This window comes from Theropithecus gelada, chromosome 8 (genome assembly GCF_003255815.1).
Source record: "Theropithecus gelada isolate Dixy chromosome 8, Tgel_1.0, whole genome shotgun sequence".
NCBI classification, from domain to species: domain Eukaryota; kingdom Metazoa; phylum Chordata; class Mammalia; order Primates; family Cercopithecidae; genus Theropithecus; species Theropithecus gelada.
The window spans coordinates 140,916,982-140,938,489 of record NC_037676.1 but is presented as its reverse complement, the minus strand read 5'-3'; the positions used below and the strand labels follow the sequence as shown (position 1 = coordinate 140,938,489).

The 21,508-nt window shown below is 48.3% G+C and overlaps 1 protein-coding gene across 1 annotated transcript in view; it reads left to right on the top strand.

The window, feature by feature from the left end:
- Positions 1-21,508, top strand: part of COL22A1 (collagen type XXII alpha 1 chain) — a 297,548-nt gene that overhangs the window by 152,519 nt on the left and 123,521 nt on the right. The window contains exons 23-29 of the mRNA XM_025394525.1: positions 9,547-9,600; positions 10,318-10,371; positions 12,838-12,891; positions 14,129-14,182; positions 17,699-17,743; positions 18,288-18,350; positions 18,843-18,896. Coding sequence (XP_025250310.1) covers positions 9,547-9,600; positions 10,318-10,371; positions 12,838-12,891; positions 14,129-14,182; positions 17,699-17,743; positions 18,288-18,350; positions 18,843-18,896 — 378 coding nt within the window. The remainder of the gene's footprint in view (positions 1-9,546; positions 9,601-10,317; positions 10,372-12,837; positions 12,892-14,128; positions 14,183-17,698; positions 17,744-18,287; positions 18,351-18,842; positions 18,897-21,508) is intronic.

Below are 21,508 nucleotides of genomic sequence, written 5' to 3'. Positions count from 1 at the left end.
CTGACAGGCCCCGGTGTATGATGTTCCCCTCCCTGTCCACATGTTCTCATTGTTCAACTCCCACTGATGAGTGAGAACATGTGGTGTTTGGTTTTCTGTTCCTGTGTTAGTTTGCTGAGAATGATGGTTTCCAGATTCATCCATGTCCCCACAAAGGACATGAACTCATCTTTTTTATGGCTGCATAGTATTCCATGGTGTATATGTGCCACATTTTCTTTATCCAGTCTGTCATTGATGGGCATTTGGGTTGGTTCCAAGTCTTGGCTATTGTGAACAGTGCTGCAGTAAACATACGTGTGCATGTGTCTTTATAGAATGATTTATAATCCTTTGGGTATATACCCAGTAATGGGATTGCTGGATCAAATGGCATTTCTGGTTCTAGATCCTTGAGGAATCGCCACACTGTCTTCCACAATAGTTGAACTAATTTACACTCCCACCAACAGTATAAAAGCGTTCCTGTTTCTCCATAGCAAGAGCCCGGGTTTCAATGCATCTCAGTCATTTCCTCTGATTCACTCTTCCTGACATATCCATGTGTCTACCTTGCCTGGGCCTTGCCTCTGTTTTTTTCCTGCTTACCATCATGCATTTGCTTCTCATTCATGGATTTATTCATTCAATAGGTTTTTATTAAGTTCACACTGGGTACCAAATTCAGCTCTGGGGATGTAAAATCTAAGTAACTGCTGTCTATGCCATGAGGATTCATACATTAATGGGCCAGAAAGAGACACAGATAGAGACGGTGTTTTCATCTGAATCCTAAATCTTGTATTTATTCAGGCAAGGGGAGGCCCACAGATCAGGAGATGACTGTCATTGGAGATGGTTTGCTCCTTACGGTTTCAATGGAAGGGAGTGTCCGTTTCCTGCAGAGCTGTCGGGGAGCAACAGAGGCAGTTTGGAGGCAGAACAAGTGAAAGGCAAACTTGGGCAGGAGCCTCTACTGGGCAAGGGTGAGGCAAGGTCAGTTGCTGAGCAGGCTTAGGATTGGACAGTTTGAATAATTTCTGCAGGCTCCAAGCTGTATGGGTGGTTTCTCACGGTCTAGTACCTGATCCAGGGGAAATTTAGGGCAGAGAGTTAGTGTTCTGTCCCAGACCACAGGAGCCTGATTGAAGAAGGTGGACTAGGGATGGGCTAGTTTGCGTATCAGAGTCCTACTCTCAAGTAAGTCCTTTGCGATCTCTAGGAATTAGCTAATCCTGGAAGGGGAAGGCCCTCCCTACATCCACAAAGCCTCAAGATGTCAAAGCATCATCAAACAAAAGCACAGGATTAATCTGGAAGGAGAATCCACTGAGCTGAACTTTGGAGAGGAAGTCAGGGCTCTGTGGAGGCCCAGAGCAGGATCTTGACACTGACCTGGAAAACTGAGGTTGATCCCATGGCAGCCTGTCCCTGAAAGAGCAGCGGGGAGAAGTAAAGGGAAACATGTGTGTTTGCTTTCTGCTGTTGCCAAGCATTCTCTTTAGCTTTCATACATAATCGTGTCTATTCTTTATAACTGCCTGTGAGCAAAATTTGCTTACCCTCATTTCAAATCTAGAGAAACCAAGCTCAGAGAGTTTAATTAGCTTGGCATTATGGGAAGAGCCAGCACTGCCATCTCAGAGTGTGCAAAGCCCCGGGGTGGCTGGGATCCTATAAGATGCTTTTCATGCCTTTCTTTCAAAATGAAATATTCCACCTGCTAGAAAATTTTACAATAAATCTACATATCCATGATGTCCTATGTGGTGACTCCTGTGTCCTGGCAGCCTTTTAGGAAAATTGGAAATCTGGTGTCTGGGCTGGCCAAGTGTTTATGCACAGGCAGTGCAGCTTGGTGCTGTGCTCAGGACGAAGTTCATTGAATTGGTGGAAATGCAGGCAGGGGAGGCCTTGACCTGAGAAGAGGCTGGGGGGGCTGTGGGCCTGGGCCTCTGTGCAGAAACCCCTTGAAGTGGGAGATCATAGGGTTAGTGCCACAGGGATCTACCATCTCAGAGGAGGATAGCTTCCCCCCAAAATAAACATGTCCAAGTCACGAAGAAATTTGATTGTCATGCTAATTTATGCAAGTAATTTTCATGCATCTTCAAATTCCATCTAACTTTATAAATCCAATTGGAATTAGGTGGTTATTAGGAATCATTATTATTTATTAATGATAATTAGGTTAATTGGTCATTCATGCATCATCGTTGTAACTACTAATCATATTAAATAGTCACTGTAGTATTAGAGGGATCAAGTGTTGTTTCATTAATAATCGGAGTGATTGGTTAATTAATAAGTGGTTAATTACTTGTTTTCATTACTAATAATGAAAACAGTCATATTTTGTTGTTAACATTTATGTCTATTGACTAATTTGTTACTCATTGATAATTAGATGATTTGGTTGTTTATTTTGTTAACAGTTATATGAGAAGAAAGAAAAGTAACATTTGTGATGTCCTCCGTGTTCTGGGCTAGTTCACACTTCGTTAATCCACACATAGTGATTTGAGGAAGGGACCTCCAACCATTTTATGGCAGCTGGAAGGAAGGCTCTGAGAGGTGAAGTCCATTGTCCAAGTCCATTGATGTAGTATGAGGTCACGTGGGATTTGACCTAGGCCATCCTCAACCAAAGTCCTAGATTTTTCTTACATAAATTTCTACCTATCTGTTCCCCGGCCCACAGGGGAAGAGTGACTTGCCTGCAGCATCTGCGAGTGTTCTGGACAGTGTCACTTCTTGCGTTTTATTCTCGGCCTTCCTGAGTCCCATTCTTTCTTGAAAGTCTGGAAACTCTGATATCCTCATCTATAAAAGGACAATAATGTGTAGAATCTTTGGCTTTCCAGAAGTTTGTTTGGTGGGAGGAAGTGGAGGAGAGGAAAGGAAAGGGGCTTTCTAGTCCTTGAAAACCCAAATGCCATTCAAGTATATGCAGAAAAAGATAGAGAATGAGTTCAGTGTACTCATAATGAGTTCTCCTATGATTTTGCAATTAGTCTTCTGGTTTCATTGGGAAACTTACCAGGGAGGTAATTCAAATGGCTGTTCTGTTTGAGGTGTTGTCAACTTGATTTCCAGGAGAAAAAAGGACATAAAATGAGGGTACTGCTTAATCAGAAGGCCAAAGAAGATTGGTCTAAACTCAACAGTAGTTATCGAGCCTCACGGTAAGGTCCCCCAAGGCCATGCAAGATGCTGAAGTGCCATTATGTCATCCAAGAAAGCTGAGATGATGTTGAGCCTCTGTTACAGAGTGTTCTCTTATCTGGAAAATGCAAGGGCTTTCTGGGATCCCTCAGCCAACAGAAACACGGGTAGACCAGTACTCTGTTTACGTTCACAGTTACCCCTGGAAATCTCTCTCTCTCTCAATCTCTCTCTCTCTCTCTCTCTCTCTCAGGCCTTGCAGACTTTTTAACTAAACACACCAAATAGATGAAAACTGAATCTATCATCCCCCACGGCAGCCCCACACACCTGCCCATTCCCCTGCAGAATCATTCCATTTAAAGGCCTTCCCCTTTTGAGTATCTTAGGTTATGTCCCAGTCCCAATCCAGCTGGTCACTACGTCACCACTGAGGTCTGGCTCAGATCTGCCCCTGGTCTGTCCGCATCCCTCCCCGCATCACCTTCCTCCAGTGCCGGCACTGGCTGCCTTCTGCCTGCTCTCATGTTTGACTGTCTCGTGGTCTCTCATTTTGCAAGATTTCCTCCTACCATTGACTGCTAAGGACACTAGAAATGTGTCCTTGTTTTTTATGTTTTTTTGAGATGGAGTTTTGCTCTTGTTGCCCAGGCTGCAGTGCAATGGTGTGATCTTGGATCACCGCAACCTCCACCTCTCAGGTTCAAGCGATTCTCCTGCCTCAGCCTCCTGAGTAGCTAGGATTACAGGCATGCTCCACCATGCCCAGCTCATTTCGTATTTTTAGTAGAGATGGGGTTTCTCCATGTTGGCCAGACTGGTCTCGAACTCCCAACCTCAGGTGATCTGCCCTCCTCGGCCTCCCAAAGTGCTGGGATTATAGGTGTGAGCCATGCCCAGCCTAGAAGTGTGTCTTTCTAAGCATAAGTCTTTTTGTGTCACTCTTTGACGCCACCTCTATTATTTTTGTGCTCCCTGGAAGACAAAGCCTTGTCTTTCTTGCCCCAGGTGTGGTTTCTTCCTCCCCTCCCCCTCCCATCTAGCCATGGCTCAGCTGCTCCATCCTCCTGTGGCTTCCTTCCTCTCCTATTCCACTCCCCTCTGTTCAGGCCCTACTTAGCCCTTCCACACCAAGCTCACCCCACTTTTCGAGATGCTCCTGATTTCTCCACCATGCCTTCCTCTGAGCTCCGTGGCCTTCAAGCACCTCTTTTGTCTCTCTGTTTTCATTCTGTTCAATAGGTATCTCATGAATTCTGCTATATGCCGGAAGCCATGGTTTTTATACCAAACAATTCTGCAAAGAAAGTATTTTTGTACCTACTATATATTTTTAGAAACCAAATCCCTTGCCGTAAGTCACACAGCTGCTCAAAATATAACCGTGCCTTCGATCCCGAGCCCTCTGATGCTTTTCCTGGGACACCGGAGGCCTGTGTTTTATGTGTCTTACTAGGTTGTAATTTTCTGGAGTGGAGGGCTGAGTTGTCTTAAGACCCCAGAGAGAACACGGTGGTACATAGTAGGCGCTGGCTGGGGGAAGGAGTCCTGCCCACCGCCATACTGGGTCTCCAAGGATAACTTCTTCCAGGAGCTCCAGGATAATGCAGGTCCTTGGCTTTCAGGATCCAAGCTGTGCCTGCCCACTGCCCCTCTCCCTTTAAAGGCATCACCCACACCCCGTCACCTGTTGATACCCTCTTCCATCCAAGGTGTGGATCTTCCCAGATCCTGAGTGCAGGGACCTGCTCATGGGCAGGGAGACAAATACTGTCCAGGGGCCTTGTGGTAATATGGACAAAGTCCTTGTAGGATGCGAGGCATATAGTCAGTGCTTTAGGAAATTAAGTTTTCTCCCTTCGTTTTGGGGGAGTGCCAAAGTAGAAATAGCTATCCCAGCCGTGGGCTGAAAGGCCCTCATGTCCAGGTCCTCCCAGGATGCTCTTGCCCACCCGCCCCTCCCTTGCCAGCCCTCCCCATGGCTGGCTTGAGGCTGTGTCAGAAACAAAGTGAGTTATGCCGGAGCTGAAGTCCCAGCAGCAGGACCTGTGGTAATCAGGACAAGGCTGAATGTAACCCTCAAGGCGAGGCGGCTGCTCTGTTTAGAGTTTCTGCCCCCACTGGGTGCCTTTCTGTGGCCATCTGAAGGCAGAGCACAAGCAAGAGACCAGGGTCCGGGGCAGGCTGGCTGCAGCTGCAGCCCGAGGGCTGTTCCCCCCTGCCACCGCACCCAGCATTTCCCACTTGGACTTGTGAGCAGGTCCCCTGTAAATTGGAAAAGAGGCTGGAAGCAAATCACCTCACCCTTTTTGTGATCCCCCCTGGAAGAGGTTTCCAGACTTTCAGACAGTTGCTTCCAGCTGCTTCCAGCTTCTCTCTCTCTGTAAATGGCTACCGCAGTTGCTAGGTTAAATGACTGGGTAGGCTTTCGCTCTCATTCCTAAGTGTACAGCATCAAACAAGCAGGCAGGGACTCAACCTCTACTGTGTGCATAGCATGGAACCAGGTGCTGTGGTCTTGCCAGGAAGATAGACTTTGAGATCTTCAAACCCGTATTTAAAGCCCTAAGTTCTAGTCTCCCTTAACATGCAGAGAGTCTTTTAGGAGATCACATTGTGTTAAAGGGTAGAAAGGGGCTATAACAGCAGGGTGAGACCCGTGTCCTTGAGTGGGAACTGTGTAGACAGTTTGTGAGTCTGGGGTACTGGGCTCGGGAGGAGCGAAGGGATCAGGGTGCTGTATCCACATAGGAGCTTTATCTAATATCAGTTCATTTTCCTCTTCTGTAAATTTAATGAAAAAGCCCAGCCTCCCATGGCCAGTGGAGGTGGAATGAGCTGGTGGATGAAGCACAGGTGGAGCCCACGCTGAATGGAGGTGGCCGTGCCCCTTGCCCTGCCTTTCTGGTTTTTCCTGTCTCCTGGGTTGTGTTTCTTCCTGGGATGTTATGCTCACAGGTTCATTAGCAGTGCTAGTGGTGGTGATGGTGGAATACGGAGCTGGCCTAGACGAGGTATGCCCAAGCCTGGCAGCTCACCAGAATTACCTGGTGTCTCAAAAGTCACTGACCCTTGGGGCCTGTCCCTGACCTGCTGCCTCTGAACCTAAACAAGAGTTGTGTGCCTGCATTTGGGACAGGCCCTCAGGTGTGTCTTCAGCAGCCAGAGATGATAGCTGTGTGACCTAAAGTGGGCCTCAGTGGGCCTCTCTGGGCCTCAGTTTTCCTCATTGTCAGACAAGGTTTAATTTCCACTAGGAGACCACTAAAGAGCCATCACCTGTAACATGCTGTGAGACTCCAAAACTAGCAAGCAGCAGTAGGCCAAGGGTGTTTGCAAGGGGCAAAGGAGGAAGGCAAGCAGGGCCAGAGCGAGGGGTCGGCTTCCTGGGCTCACCATTTTGAAAAAGCATAGAACACTCCAGAGGCCATCCGCATCCTTAGACATGTAAGGAGGGAAGAGAACTGAATTGCTCATTCAAACTGCTAACAAAGAGACTCCTGTATGGTTGGGAAGGGCCCTCGGATATGCTCTGTGGGCTTGGGGTGCTGTGAGGCCTTCAAAGACCATGTTGAGGTAAAATTAGATCACCTGTCACCCTCATAAGCCTAGCACTTTGGGAGGCTGAGGCAGAGGATTGCTTGAGCCCAGGAGCTCAAGATCAGCCTGTGCAATATAGCAAGACCCTGTTTCTACAAAAAAATCATAAAATTAAACAGGCATGGTAGCACATGCCTGTAGACTCAGCTACTCAGGAGGCTGAGGCAAGACGATCACTTGAGCCCAGGAATTGGAGGCTGTAGTGAGCTATGATTGCACCACTGCACTCCAGCCTGGGCAACAGAGCAAGACCCTATCTCAAAAAAAAAAAAAAAAAAAAGATTGCCTGGAATGTGCCTCTGGAGTGTGTGGGAGCTGTGTCACTGCAGGGCTCTTGCTTCGCTGAGAGAGGTGAGGGAGGCCAAACTGGAGCAGCCTGTGGAGATAGTAAGGCCTTCCAGCAGCCCTTGTCCATTAGGGAGGACCCAGGTTGGAACCTGCCCAGGGCACGCTGCAGCCCTGCTTGGCCCTTCTATCGCTCCAGCTGTGAACAGCTGTCTCCCATGAGGGAAGATGCTACCCCTAAGACTTGCCAGGACGGAGCGAGCTGTCGAGAAAACTAGGTCCAGGTGTCCCCAAATCCTGTTCAGTAAATGGTCCCGGTCTATGACTTTTTTTTTTTGACTCACGGGTGCCCCCAGAGGAAGGAAGGGGAACAGTTCACCGTTGCGGCCACCTCTGCCATTTTTTGGTATTTCTCGCCCTCTAGTGGCCATACAGTGTTGTTCTTTTTGAATGCAAAGCTAGTCTCGGCGTCTGGCTCAATTCAGACTTCCTCAAGCATTTACTGAGCGCCTGCTGGATGCTACACCCTGGGATAATCCCTGTGTGAGGTGCAGAGGGAACAAGAATGTCCTGCCCTCGAGGGTCTGTGGGTCAGATCAGCACAGTTAAGTTGGTCTTGAGCATGGAGCAGGGAGAGTTTAATTCCACTGGGGAATTGGAGACCATCTCAGAAAGGTGGAGATGGCTCAGAAGGGAGGTGTGGGAGGAGGGGAGGGGGTATCCAGAGAGAAACCTAAGCTAGAAGAGTCATCTGCACCTTCTGGAAGCTGTGTGGAGCAGTAGTCTGTGGTGCTGGAGCTGAGGGAGGAGGGCGTGGTGAACTCGCTCGGAAGAGCACTCCCCTTTAGAAAAGCAGAGCCACTGAAGGTGGGTCAGCTGTGGGGTCACTGACTGTTCTAAAATGAGCAGTCCCTGCATGAGGACTGTCAGGAACCTGGCTATATGCAGCACGCCACATCCACTCTCCCTCCCAGCCCTGGTGTTGTGTGATTCCAGCTGGCCCCTGCTTATAACCCCACATCCACTCTTCCTCCCTCCACTCTCCCCAGACTGCAGGCTGCTTTCCTGGGCACACATGTGACCATTCATGTCTTCTTGTGCTTCTTCAGTTATTCCAAGACCTTCGCGGCAAAGTCGCTCCTCCTCACTCTGACAGCCCGTGGCCTCTGAGGTCTTGGCTCAGCCTCCATCTGCCCTGTGCAGGCCCACGCTGTCTTCATATGGAACTGTTGGCTGTCATTCAAAACGCAATACCTTCAACAGCAGCCGGCTTTTATGAATGCAGCCCACCTGCCTTGTCTGCCTGACCTGTTGTTTATTTCTCGGGCTTTCTTCAGTACTCAGATGCCTTCTCTGCCCGCTTGCCTTCATCCCTCCGGGTGCATAGCGTCGCTCCCAGGTGCAAGAACGATCTGGTGTCCCAGGCCCCCCTGGACCTGGATCTGTGCTCATAGGTTTAGTTGAACAATTCATCTTTTTTTATTATTTTTTAATTTTTTTATACAGGGTATTGCTCTGCACCCAGGCCAGAGTGCAACGGCACAATCACAGCTCACTGCAGCCTCAAACTCCCAGCCTCAAACAGTCCTCTTGCCACAGCCTCCTGAGTAGCTGAGACTATAGGCGAGAGCCCCTACGACCAGTTAATTTTTATTTTTTATTTCTAGAGAGATTGGGTCTTGCTGTTTTACCCAGCGTAGTCTCAAAATCCTGGCCTCCAGTGATCCTCCCGCCTCAGCCTTCCAAAGTGCTGGGATTACATTTGTGAGCCACCATGCCCAGCCCTTTTCTACCATAATTATTTGTCTACATGTTTCTCCCCTCCCTAGCCCTCCCCCTCAACCAAGAGAGGAGCTTGGAAACAGGTCTTACATTTTTGTTTGCTAACAGTACCTGCTTCTGTTCCTGACCCTTGAAGATGCCCCAAAGTTTAAGTGTAGGCCATGAATGACTTAAATAGCACATGAATCTACATATGTCAAGTGGCTGTGAGGACTGATCTCTAGAAGCACGGAGGAACCTTTAGAAGTACAGATGCGAGACACACTCACCCCAGACCTACAGAACCAGAAGGCCTGGGCGTGAGATCCCTTTACACACCCCTGGCAATCCTGACCCTGACGCCAGCTCTGCTCTATGACTCATGATTGAGAAGCAGTCTTCTGGAAGACCTTTACGCATGGGTCAGACTGTGTGTGTGTGTGTCTGCACATATGCACACACATATGTATTTACATTAAATGTCCAAACATTTTAAATATATAGCAGAATAGATAATATTACAGGCGATGGTATACCGATCACCCAAATATGAAATGTTAGTGTTTTGCAAATTTTGGTTCAAATCTTTTCCTTTTGCTTTTGTTTATTTTTGTTTGAAAAGTCAGGCATTATAAATAAAGTTAAAATCTCACCTCATCCTCCTGTCCCCTTCCCTTTGCCTTGTTCAAATGCCCACTGTCCCTAGGAGGCTCGCCTGGGCTCATCTGTCACCCACCCAATGCTCTTTCTCTACAGGGCCCTCCAGGACCACCTGGTGTCCCAGGCCCCCCTGGACCGGGAGGTTCTCCGGTAAGACTGGCTTTGATTTTCTACAAGGGCACTTAGATGGTGATTTCCTGGCCTGTGGGACCTGGGGACATCTTTGTGAATGGCCTCTTGTCTTTTATCCACCCAAGTCCAGTGCAAAAACACACACAGAAGGACCCCGATACGTAGAACCCCCAGCCTCTGGACTCTCAGACCTTCGAAACCCTTGGGTCAGAGTATCACTGGAGCTAATGTGGCACTTTGGCGGCTGCCTCCAGAGTCCGGCGCGCAGAAGGCACGTTAGACCGGGGTTGCCCATTCGGGTGTCTTTTTGTAGTTTGCGATTTGGCTTTGAGGCAAAACAGAGGACCCAGGCAAGCATTTGCTAACATTTCCCCTCCCATCTTTTGGGGCTGCTGAAAAAGTGTCCTGAAAGTGGGCGTGGGGGAGTGGGGAGAATCCACACCCACCCACTGAGTGGGGCAGGGCCTGCCATCAGCAGAGGGAGGCAGCTCCATCTGTCCCGGCAGGGGGCAGTGGATAGGAAGCCTGCCCCGACTGCAGGCCACACACGCTGTGGATGTGTCAACTTCAGAGGTACAACAACTCCGCATTTCACAGCAGACGACCGAGGACAGTAGAGGCCCCGGGGTGCCCTCTTCAGACCCAGAGGCCTGGTCCCATGCCAGGAAAGAGGTTGAGTCAATGATCTGATCTCTGAACAGGCCAGGCTAACATGTCCATGTGGTCCCCTTTCAGGGTTTGCCTGGAGAGATCGGCTTCCCGGGAAAGCCTGGGCCTCCTGGGCCCGCGGTGAGTGTCCAGAAACATCTTCCTGCTCCCCTCCTCCCTCTCCCCATTGCTCTGAGGGGAGCGCTGAGCCCTTGCAGCTGGCCCAGGGCCACTTTCCTAGAGCTGAGGACTCCTTGGCCAGCAAGGCCTGCAGCCCTGAAGCTCAGCCTGGGTCTTCCTTCTGTGGTGGCTCACTCTTGCTAGTGCCCTGTCTGCTGGCAAGGCTTCCTGTGTGCCCTGGCCAGCGTGCAGATTAGGACCACCGTCCCCAGGCCACTGCCCTTTCTCTTTTCACCAAAAGACACATTCAAGGGTCCTTTGCTGCTGAAGGCGTGACCACTTGTCCTTGAGGAATTCCCAGAGGGCCAGAAGCAGTGGGTGGGGAGCCGTGTGGCAGCCTTTCCCATTACAATCCTGATCATGTTTTCTCCCTTGCAAACTGAGAGACCCTAGTGCTCTCAGGGGGCAGGTGGAGCTTAGAAGACATTAATGTCTCCCCAGATAGGAGAGGCACAGTTAAAGTTGGCCTGTAGCTTTTCAGGGCGGGATGATGGATGACGTGGGCTGGGACCTGGGTAGATGCATGATCTACCCTCAGGGAGGCCCCTGGGCCCCCTTAAAGGGATTTCCTTACAGCTAGTTCTTCCCCATGGAGCCCGGATGGGGAAGGGCCCCGCCGGGAGGATCCCGATGCTGGAGGAGGGGCGAGGCGGAGGTGAAGTGGATCGGGCGGCACACGGGGCAGTTCCCACTTCTCCATGGAGCACAGATCCACGGGTGAATGTGGATCAAGGTGCCCAGGCGCCCTGTGATTGCGGTAACACCAGCATCCTCCCCAGCTCTGTTGAGCCCCAGTGCAGCATGCCAAAGGGTACTGGACATGAATTCAGTGCCGTGCTGGGCACTCAGGTGATCCGGTCGCGTGTGGGAGGAACACTGGGTGAATGCCACCATCAACGGCAAACATTTCTAAACACACAGTCAACTGCAATGTCACCAATAAGCGTTTTCCATGAGTGACAGGATCATCTGAAAGCTCACATACATGAGCAGTCTCATGCAATCCAAAGGGCTCATCAGAAAGTATGCAGATCAGTGTGAACGTTCAGAGGAGGGGAGCGTGTTAGAGGAAGGAAGGCACTGTGAGCATTTCTCATCTGTCAAGATGTGGCTGTAGCTACAGAAGGCTTGAAGCACAGCTTCCGGCCTTAGCATTTGCTCCTGGTCAAGATTCTGCTTTCATTGACTCAGGCAGCCTTAATCCCCCCAAAAGCCCTTCCTTCTGCCTTCCTAAAGCCTTGGCTTCCAGGACACCTGCTCTGTGCAGGTAGGGCTTCATTAGTCGCCAGTCCAAGCTGGAGGCACAGGGAGAGATGAGTCAAATTGGGTGGCAGCAGGTTCTATGGGTGGAAGAATCACCAGAGTTATGAAAAACATTCACTTTTGAATAGCACTAATAGCTGTGAAAGCAATAGCACGGGAGAGATCCCTAACGTCAGTCACGGGGAAGGGTGTGTGTGCCTGACACATTTTTTTTTCCTTCAACTTTTAAGTTCCAGGGTACATGTGCAGGATATGCAAGCTTGCTACATAGGTAAACATGTGCCACAGTGGTTTGCTGCATAGATCAACCCATTACCTGGGTATTAAGCCCAGCATGTGTTAGCTATTCTTCCTGATGCTCTCCCTCCCCCCGCACAACCCCCCTACACCCCGACAGGCCCCGCCCCCGTGTGACCTGACATCATTTAAGACACAGAGGGAAAGGAGAAGATGAAGTGTCTCTGGTGTAGTGGAAGTAGCCCAGAGGCGGAGTCAGTTAAACCTTGTGGGTCCCTATCACCAGCCCTGTGGCCTTGAGCAAGTCACTTAGCCTGCAGAGCCTTCGTCTCTTCACCTGCAAACAGCTGCGGTAACACCTGGCCTGCCACATCCTGATGGTAGTAGGAAACTCCTGGTGTTGGAAAATATAACATGGAGCTCCGCAGTGCTGGCATTAGAAATAGCAGGCAGTAATGCCAACCTATGCCAACAGATTGAAGTCTTGCTTTTTTGAAGGATAAGAGGAATGGAGGATAGCCGTGGGAAGGAAGATACAAGATGGCAAAGAGATTCTGGAGAGGAGAGAGGAGGAGCAGTGTGGACATTGTTGTCCCCAGGGCCTCTTGGAAGCTGAGGGTAGAAATGGAGCCATCAGAGCAAGATTTGGCAGGTGTCCTCCCACGCCCCCACCCTCCATGCATGGCCAGTGTACTGAAAATCAGACATTGCCCAGAGGGTGATATTTGCTTCAGTAATAACAAAGGGAAACATGGTCAGACAGAGACAACAGTGGCTCTGGAGACAGGGCCCTGCTGATCAAAGAGCAGAGGCCCAAGCCTCCTGAATTCTGGCTGCACAAACAGCTCCTGGTTTGAAACGACTTAATGTAAGCCTTTCCTAAATACGTCTTTCCTTTTTATTTTATGTTTCCCCCTCTTGGCCCAGGGACACCCCGGAAAGGATGGGCCGAATGGACCACCAGGCCCACCAGGAACCAAGGTTGGTCACTGATGCGATTGGCACCGGTTTGGGAACCCAAAACACAGAAACTAAAGAGATTCTTGTTTGTTGGTGAATTCTAAAACAAGTCGGTTGCCTGGGTCTTCGATCGGGACTCAGTTGAAATGTTTAGATTTATGGGGTCAGATGGGGGAAAGCTCCTTATTTCTTCTCAGATAACTGCGGAAGGATTTGGAAGCCCTAGGCTTTAACATTTAGCCAGGCACAGTGGCTCACAGCTGTAATCTCAGCATTTTGGTGGGAATTAGCCGGGCGTGGGGTGGGCACCTGTATTCCCATTCACTTGGGAGGCCAAGGTGGGAGGATTGCTTGAGTCCAGGAATGTGAGGCTGCAGTGAGCTGTGATTGTGCCATTGCACTATAGCCTGGGCAACAGAGTGAGACGCTGTCTCAAAAAATATTTGATCTGTTAGAAATATGTTCATTTATTTATTTAATTTTATTTTCAAGGAGGAAAACTTCAAAATACTCTTACTAATATAATAAGAGATTTAGATTTTCACAATGTTCTGGCGGGGCTTTTTATGGTAGAATTATTAGGATAAGAGCCAAAGGTTAAATAGCATAAAACTGGGGAGCAAATACAGGCTTAATACTTTAAATGAATTATCGTACAACCATACCAGTATTTTAACAAATGAACAAATGAACTCTTCTTTCCTGGTGAGCACACCCAGACTCAAGTAAGCACCTCAACAGTCCTTGAAAGGCAACTTGGAAAGGCAGCTGTTGAATATTATGGGAAAATATGTTGTCATTTTCAATAAGCAAACTTAGAAGGTCAACTTCTTCATGGCAAAATACAGAATAAGTATGGATTTAATTTAGTTTTCTAGGCATTGAATGTAAATATTGTGCATTTTTTTCTTTCCCATCTTTTGGGACAAAGGATCATGGCTGACCAAGTCTTTTTTTTTATTCTTAGAAACACTTATGCAACATCTTCCTTCTTCTAAATCTCTCAGTAAGAGAGAGTGCCAATTCTCCTCAATTATATTTTTCTAAATCAAAATTACAGCTATTGAGTATGGAACCTAGGAGGCCGAATGAGCTACTATGTTTGATGACTGTGGTTAGGTAATCGCAGAGTTGAAGGAGTTCAAAACCACCCTAGTGCGGGTAGTTCTCTTCCTTACCAACCTGTGCCTAGTACTTTGTCTGTTTAACCCAAGCATGGCCCCCGTCTCCTGTTAACTTTGCTGTGTATTCCTTACAGGGAGAACCAGGAGAAAGAGGGGAAGATGGTCTGCCTGGAAAACCAGGCTTTCGGGTATGGACTTTGCCTCTTTTTCCCATTACGCTTGTTATTCTAAGTGGTCTATTTGGGGTGCTGTGTGAATCTCGATTTATCATAGGCATAGCATCTGTACATCAGCCGGTACGTGGCAGGAGACCAATCAGTGAATTGAAAAGGGGCAGGGTTAAAGGCTCCAACCAGGATGGCAACCTGAGGCTGGCAACAACAGAACCAAGACCACCTCTAGGACAGAAGGCGCCAGAGGAGGGAGTGGTTCCTCAGAACCAAGATATGCAGCTGGAGGAGAGAGCCCCAACCCCCATGAGAGCCGTGGCCTTGGGAAGAAGAACATCATCAGTGTCAGGCTTATCCTGGCAGGGAGGGAGCGGGAGGAACAGATATAAGTGCTCACTCTCTCTCTCTGAACTGCGTTCTGCCTCCACTGCGGTGCTTCCTAATGCCTTGACCCTACAGAAAGCCAGAAGGCAAGGAAAGCTAGCAGATGCTTTCCTTGCAATCTGTAGAGTTCAGCCTTCTCGGGCCGGCTTCCAGTGGGTGGTAAAGTGTGAAAAATGGACCTGAGCGGGAAATGGAGGCTCCCCAGCATGTGACCTGGACAGGGCAGCCCCTGTGAGTAGAGAGCCCCCAAGTGCCCTGTGTTGATGGTCACACTTTGCCCAGGCTCCCTCCAGGTGTGACTGCTGCCCTGCGAGGCTTTTCTGCTGGACCATGTGTGTGTGGTGTGAGTGTGCGCGTGTGCATTTGTGTGTGTGCACGCATGAAAACCTGTGGTGCTGAGGAGACAGTGGCCAGACAGGAGATTGTGGGGAGTTCTGCTCCTATCACCCTCCACTCACAGGGCTCCCGCTCTACTGGGATATGAACTACTGAAGGCCAGTGACCGGGTCTTAGTCAACTCTGCACCTCCCATTCCCCACCCACAGGCAAGCATTGCTTAGATATGCAGTACGGGCTTGTCAGGTAGAAAATGCATGATCAAATTCAGCCCAGCCAGAGCACAGGAGTGGCCTGGACCCCACACAGTGGGGGACGCTGGCCCCGTGAGAGGGCACACCTTAGGGCATCCGTTTGCTGGCCAGGGAAGGTGCTGGTGGGCACATCCTGGGCCCTTATGTTCCCTATTGTTTCACTCTTTCATAAAGTGATCGTTTTTAAAAGACCCAATTAAAACCAAGCAGAAAAACACACAGATTAAATTGCATCCAAGCTGTCTCAAGCACACCCAGGTTGACTCAAACTATGGAAAGAGTATTGCCAAGAGCCACTATGAGCCTCCCACTTCCTGGATTCCACATCCTAAGAACTCAGCCCTCACGTCCCCCATGAATGTACCAGTGTGTTCCAATAAGTCTCCCCATGACCACCGACAGGCACCATATCCTTTGTATTTTAAGATTCAATATTGACATTTAAGTATACATCTATACTGATCCCCATGTCATTGAAATGTGATGACATGTAATTTGCTGTGTGTGTTTTTTTTTTTTAATGCATGTCCTGAGGTGGTTGTGTGTGTAGTGGAGTGAATCATGTGGTCTTAAAAGTACTCAGGCCACCTTTCAGTGTTGGATTGATTGGATTGAAATTCTATCATCTTCCAGAACGGATTGAAAGCATTTATCTAGGTTTGCTGTTCTTGACTTCACGAATTTCATGGAGTCAGCCATACCTTATGGTTGTGTTTTCTCAAATTTGTGAATTGGCAAATCCTTCTGGGTTTACACTGTATAAACCCCACCTTTCTATTCAGTAATGAAGCAATCCATTCCCATCGAGTTTCTCATGCAGGGTTCTGTAGATGAAGGGGATTGATTATGACAATTATTGGGCTAAAATTACAGGAACCCTCTGGGATGACTCCAGCTTTTCAATCTATGTGTTTTCTATTTCTGATCATCACTAATGGTTGAAAGATTCAGAGGAGTCTACTGCTTTATTTCATGTGTCATTTTTATTCAATTTCTAAGGCTGTGTGTTCAAAACATTTCTCTGAAAAGTTTAAAACTGAATTTCTGCAGTCATGATGCTTTTCCAGCATACTCTCGTAGTCCTAGAGGAGCCCTGGCAGAGGGTCTTGTTACTTTATTTTGACAAAGCATCAACTGAAGATAAAAATTCTTTTCCAAGATGATGATGACTAAGTCATGGATGGCAAATTTGTAAGAGTCCACCTAGGGGGTAAAGCTGTCTGCAGGATGAGCAGAGGCATCGATGTTTTGAGGCTCATTTCGAGAATTCAAGAAGATACCGTTTCACCTCCATTGTGCCTTTGGATTGGTGTTCATGACCCAAATTCAGGGGGCACTTCAGATGGTCTTCAATTTTTTTTTAACCAAACTCAGCCCCTTATCCTTTCTCAGCATGTAAGAAGCAACGCCCACTGCAAATGTGCTACTATTCTAGCAGATTGAAAGCGACAATTTGAGTGACGAGTATTTGCACAATTCTGGTTAGAGCAATTCTTACTAATTGTGCTTGTAAACATTGGGAATTGATGGGAGCATCGGAGTGTGTCTAGAATTTTAATAAGTGCTGACTCCAGATGTGTGACACCAGCGCTACAGGATAAAATGTGTACTTACACTAAGCAACGCTTTTAATTACTTTTTTTTTGTCTTTCTCCTTGATAAGTTGGTAGTTCTGGCCTTCAGTACCAACTGAGTCTGGCATAGCTGCACACAAAATACAGCCTGCATGCCACCTGTTCATTCATTCTTTCTTGCATCCATGCATTCATGAGAAAACCACATTTCCTTATTAAAATCCACACTGAAGGTTTCAGTAAATAGCATAATTAATATTAGAAATACACTGTCATTCAAGAAGCTAGTTATTTTAAAGACACATGGTTGGATAAAGATGATAGTCCACACTCACCACCACCACCATGGCAAAGCTCTTTGCATCAGTGATTTGTGAGAACCTGGTAAGTGCAGCAGCCTGATTGATGCTCTTGGATCAGAGATAAAGCCCCTCTGGTCCTGTGTTCCCCACTTCACCCTGACAACACAGTGCTAATTAGGAACTGTTTTAGTCCCCCCAAGGGACTAAACCTGGGCAACATAGTGAGACCCTTCCTCTACAGATTTTTTTAAAAAATCATTTGTGCATGGTGGTATGTGCCTATAGTCCCATCTACTCAGGAGGTTGAGGTGGGATAATTTTTTGAGCCCAAGAGCTCAAGGCTGTAATGAGCTATGACTGCACCACTGCACTCTAGCCTGGGTGACAGAGTGAGACCCTTTCTTTAAAAAACTAAAACTAAAACTAAAAATGGGACAGTTCTAATAGTTGTTTCTTTTGGGGAAATCAAAAGACAATATGAGAAAGTGGATTCTGCTCTGCCAAAAATGCTAAACACTTTGGTCTTCAGAGCCCATGACTCTTGGGCCTCTAACCATGCTGTATATTTGAAAATTAAGGGTTGGGGCTGGCAGGTGCTGTGAATGTGTGAAGACAACTGGGGAATGGCAGTCATCTCTTTAAAGTGAATGGAGAATAATGGGGTATCTTTTATTGCGTTTTCAGGGAGAAACTGGGGAGCAGGGCCTGGCAGGCCGACCTGGAGAGAAGGTCTGTTTGTTCGTGCTTTTATTTATTCATTTTATTCATCCATTCATTGTTATATGCTAGGTCTCATATAAATTATTTAGATGCCAAGAGGAATTAATCCTGGTTTTTGGGAGCTCACTATATGTCCAGGATAAAGTGGACATTGAAGAACAATTGAACAGATGTCAAGAGTGGTGGCCTGCAGGTGTTGGGGGCAGAGGAGAGGGCTTTCCAGACTTGGGGACTGTCAGAAAGGATGGTGAAAAGGGTGACATTGTTGCTGAGTCCCAAAGAAACAGGAAGGATTAGACACCAGGAGAGGCAAAATAAGGGTTCCTGGGAAAGGAAACAGCTGAAGTAGACAAGAGCTTGGGGATACTCCAGTGAAGAAAATTCTCTAGAATTCCCCTTCTCCACTTCATTGCTTTCCATGTGATGTCCACTACGCCAGAACCACCGGAACATCTCCAGTTCCTGGAGAGCAGGAACTGAGAGCACATGGCCTGCAGCTTGGCCCCTGGGAGAGCCTTCCTGTTGACGCCTCGTGAATATTTTGTTCTCACAGGGAGAAGCAGGCCTCCCAGGGGCTCCAGGCTTCCCAGGTGTGAGAGGAGAGAAAGGAGACCAGGTAAGTGTGGCAGCTTCCTTCCTCCCACGCAGACACCTGGCCCATCTCCACAGAAAGCAGCCCCCTGTGGAGTCTCAGTCCCTTGGGAGAGTGGTCACTTTGACTGGGTGAAGAGTGTATTTCTCAGTGTTGCTGGAAGGGGCGGGGAAGGGTAGAAGACTACTTGGGTCCTTGAGCTGGGACAAAGGACCATTGCTGGGAGATGTCTCTGGAAAGGGCAGAGCATTTTCAGAGGAGACGGAAGGGGTCGAGAGGTGGAAGGCACCATCTGTCAGGGACAAGTGGAGAATGAGGTGCTTCACGCCTAACTGACAGGTTCCCCTCTGAGTTACACTTCACTGTGGTCACTGTGCTGATGAGGCAAGGACAAGTGAGAGAGAGAGAAATAGATACATGTATGTTTTTCCAGAGTCATGTTGCTGTTACCTGGAAGAGGCAGGAATTCAGCTCGGTTTGGGTTCTAATGTTTTCTAATTTTATCTTTTATTATAGGGAGAAAAAGGTGAACTGGGACTTCCAGGACTGAAAGGTGACCGAGGTGAAAAGGTAGGAGAAACTCGCTCTCATTCTGATCATCAATTATTATTAGTTGATTTTTTTCTAAAGGAAGAGATTTTCTGCAGAATATAGTGTGTGTGTGTGTGTGTGTATGTATGTGTATATATATATATATATTTTTTTTTTTTTAATTCAGAGTCTCGCTCTGTCACCCAAGCTGGAGTACAGTGGCATGATCTCAGCTCACTGCAACCTCTGCCTCCTGGGTTCAAGCCATTCTAGTGCCTCAGCTTCTACAGTAGCTGGGATTACAGGCATGCCCCACCACACCTGGCTAATTTTTGTGTTTTTAGTAGAGATGGGATTTCTCCATGGTAGCCAGGCTGGTCTTGAACTCCTGCTGAATTCCTGACCTCAAGTGATCTGTCTGCCTTGGGTTTCCAAAGTGCTGGGATTGCAGGCAGGAGCCACCATGCCCGGCCTATACTGAACCTTTACATTTCCGCAGAATTTAGTTGTGTGCATGACTCCAAAGCTGCTTTTTGAGAAAATAATACGTTAGACATAAACCTCAAACTTTATTGTTTGCAATTGTAAACTTACAAAGAAGATAATAGTATTGGAGCTGACACCTTCATCTCACTGTCCATCCGTCCATCCACCCTTTTGTGCCTGTGACACTCAAGCTCTGCCTGAGCTTCTGTCCTGTGCTGAGTGCTCGGTGTGGCCTGTTTATGTTCAGCCTCTGAACACCACTGCCCCTTTCACAGATATGACAGATATGGTTAGCCCAGGTGCGAGGGCAATGGAGGCGCCAGTGGAGTGTGAAGAACGTACTGAGCAAAAACCCCCGTGTGCCCTGACTCCGGTATCCTTTCCCCTGCATCGTTCATGAGCCCAGCGTGTCACTGCTTGTGTGGTTGGCCCGGGAGCCAGCCTGAGTCAAGGCAGACTCTGTCTAAATCAAGGGGGCATCATTGCATTTGCGGAGCCCTACTGTGTGCCCTGAAGTGCACAGAGAGGCTTCGTCGGCATTGTCTTCCAGGCATATACCATGTCCGTTAGGAGCAGCACAATCAAAATGGACAATGGAAGAGAATTCAATGACAGAGTAATTGCAGGCTGTGGACAGTGCTTAGGGAAGCCGATGGGATGTGGCCATACCCTCCACGGCTAGGAACAGCAAGAGTGGGAAAGGACAAGAGGAGGGGGCTGTCCCAGAATCCAGAGAAGCTGGCAGCCATAGAAGGAGCCTGGCAGTCATTCTGGGCAGAAAAGCAGACAAAACCAGCTCCCCTGGCCTGACATCCTCAGCGTCTCGTCCTGTCCTTCTCTGTCCTCTCCATCTCCTACCAGACCACTGGGAATCGGGGGACGAGGTCGATGAGACCATTGAGGTTGCCTCCTGGGTTGGAGAAAGGAACAGGGGTGGATATAAAGGGACAAACAGAAAACAGCCACGGGTATCCATAAGCATGTTTTGCACATGAAAAGAGCTGAGACTCAGAGAGATTTTGATGCATGCCTAATCTGCAGAACCACAGGTGGAGCTGCATGGCCAGCCCGGCCCACAGGGTCTGACTCTGATTGCTTTGGAGGGAGACTTCAGACCACCACTTGCCTTTAGCAACATGCAGGCAGGTTCGAGGAGGAAAAATGCACTTTTAAAATCACAGTGTAACAGAGGATGCATGCCTACTCTCTCCAGCCTTCTTTTACAAAAACAGGATGGGGAATATGATGAACCCTAGTTTGGCACAGGTGGTCTGGGAAAGAACGTCCCTTACTATTTTCACCTCCTAAGGAATCGGATCCCTGGTCCCAGCCCCTTCTTAGAAGAGCAGCCCCCACTCTGAAGCCAAGCAAGCACCCAGGATAGTGCCTGGTCTAGAGAACCACGTAGGTGCTTCACCTATAATATTTCAACTCATGTCAAAGCTCCAGAGAAACCTGTGCTGATCAGGAAGCAGAACAGAATTTTTACAGACCTGCTTGGTGAGACAACCGCAGTTGCGTGAACCCCCTGTGACAGGTGGACTCATAGGGTGTGATGAGATTTTGTTGTGGATGGAGTCGGGTTGGGTGGGGGTTTAGACTGGAGTCAGCATGTGGCCCTCAGCCAGGATTTGGTCCGAATTTGTCCACTGGAAAATCACTGATTAGTCTGACACACGTGTGAGCTGTTGCCGAAACCGCACATGCATGAGATGTTTGTCCACGGTCTTACTTGTCTGGAACACAAGATCCTTTGCTAAAGCAGCGTGAGCTTGAACGGTGTGCAGGGAAGTCCTTGGTTCCATATACTTGGTATGTTTTGCAAGTTGCAATTTCTTGAATTTTCCATTTCTCACTCTGGTAATCTTCATAATGATGAACTGTGAAGTCATTTCCATCTTAACCCCCAGTTTATAGATGAAAGAACTAAGGCATAGAGAGATGTACTGTCTTACCCACACTCACAGAACCAAATCCTGGCTGGGACCACATGCTGACTGCAGTCTAAAGCACGCCCCCCGACCCCATCCACGACAAAACCTCATCACACCCCAAGACTCCACCAGACAAAGGGGGTTCACACAACTGCAGTTCGTCAGTCAAAGGGCTCTCTTGCCAAGCAGGTCTCTAAAAATTCCACTGTGTTTTCTGCTCAGGCCTACAGA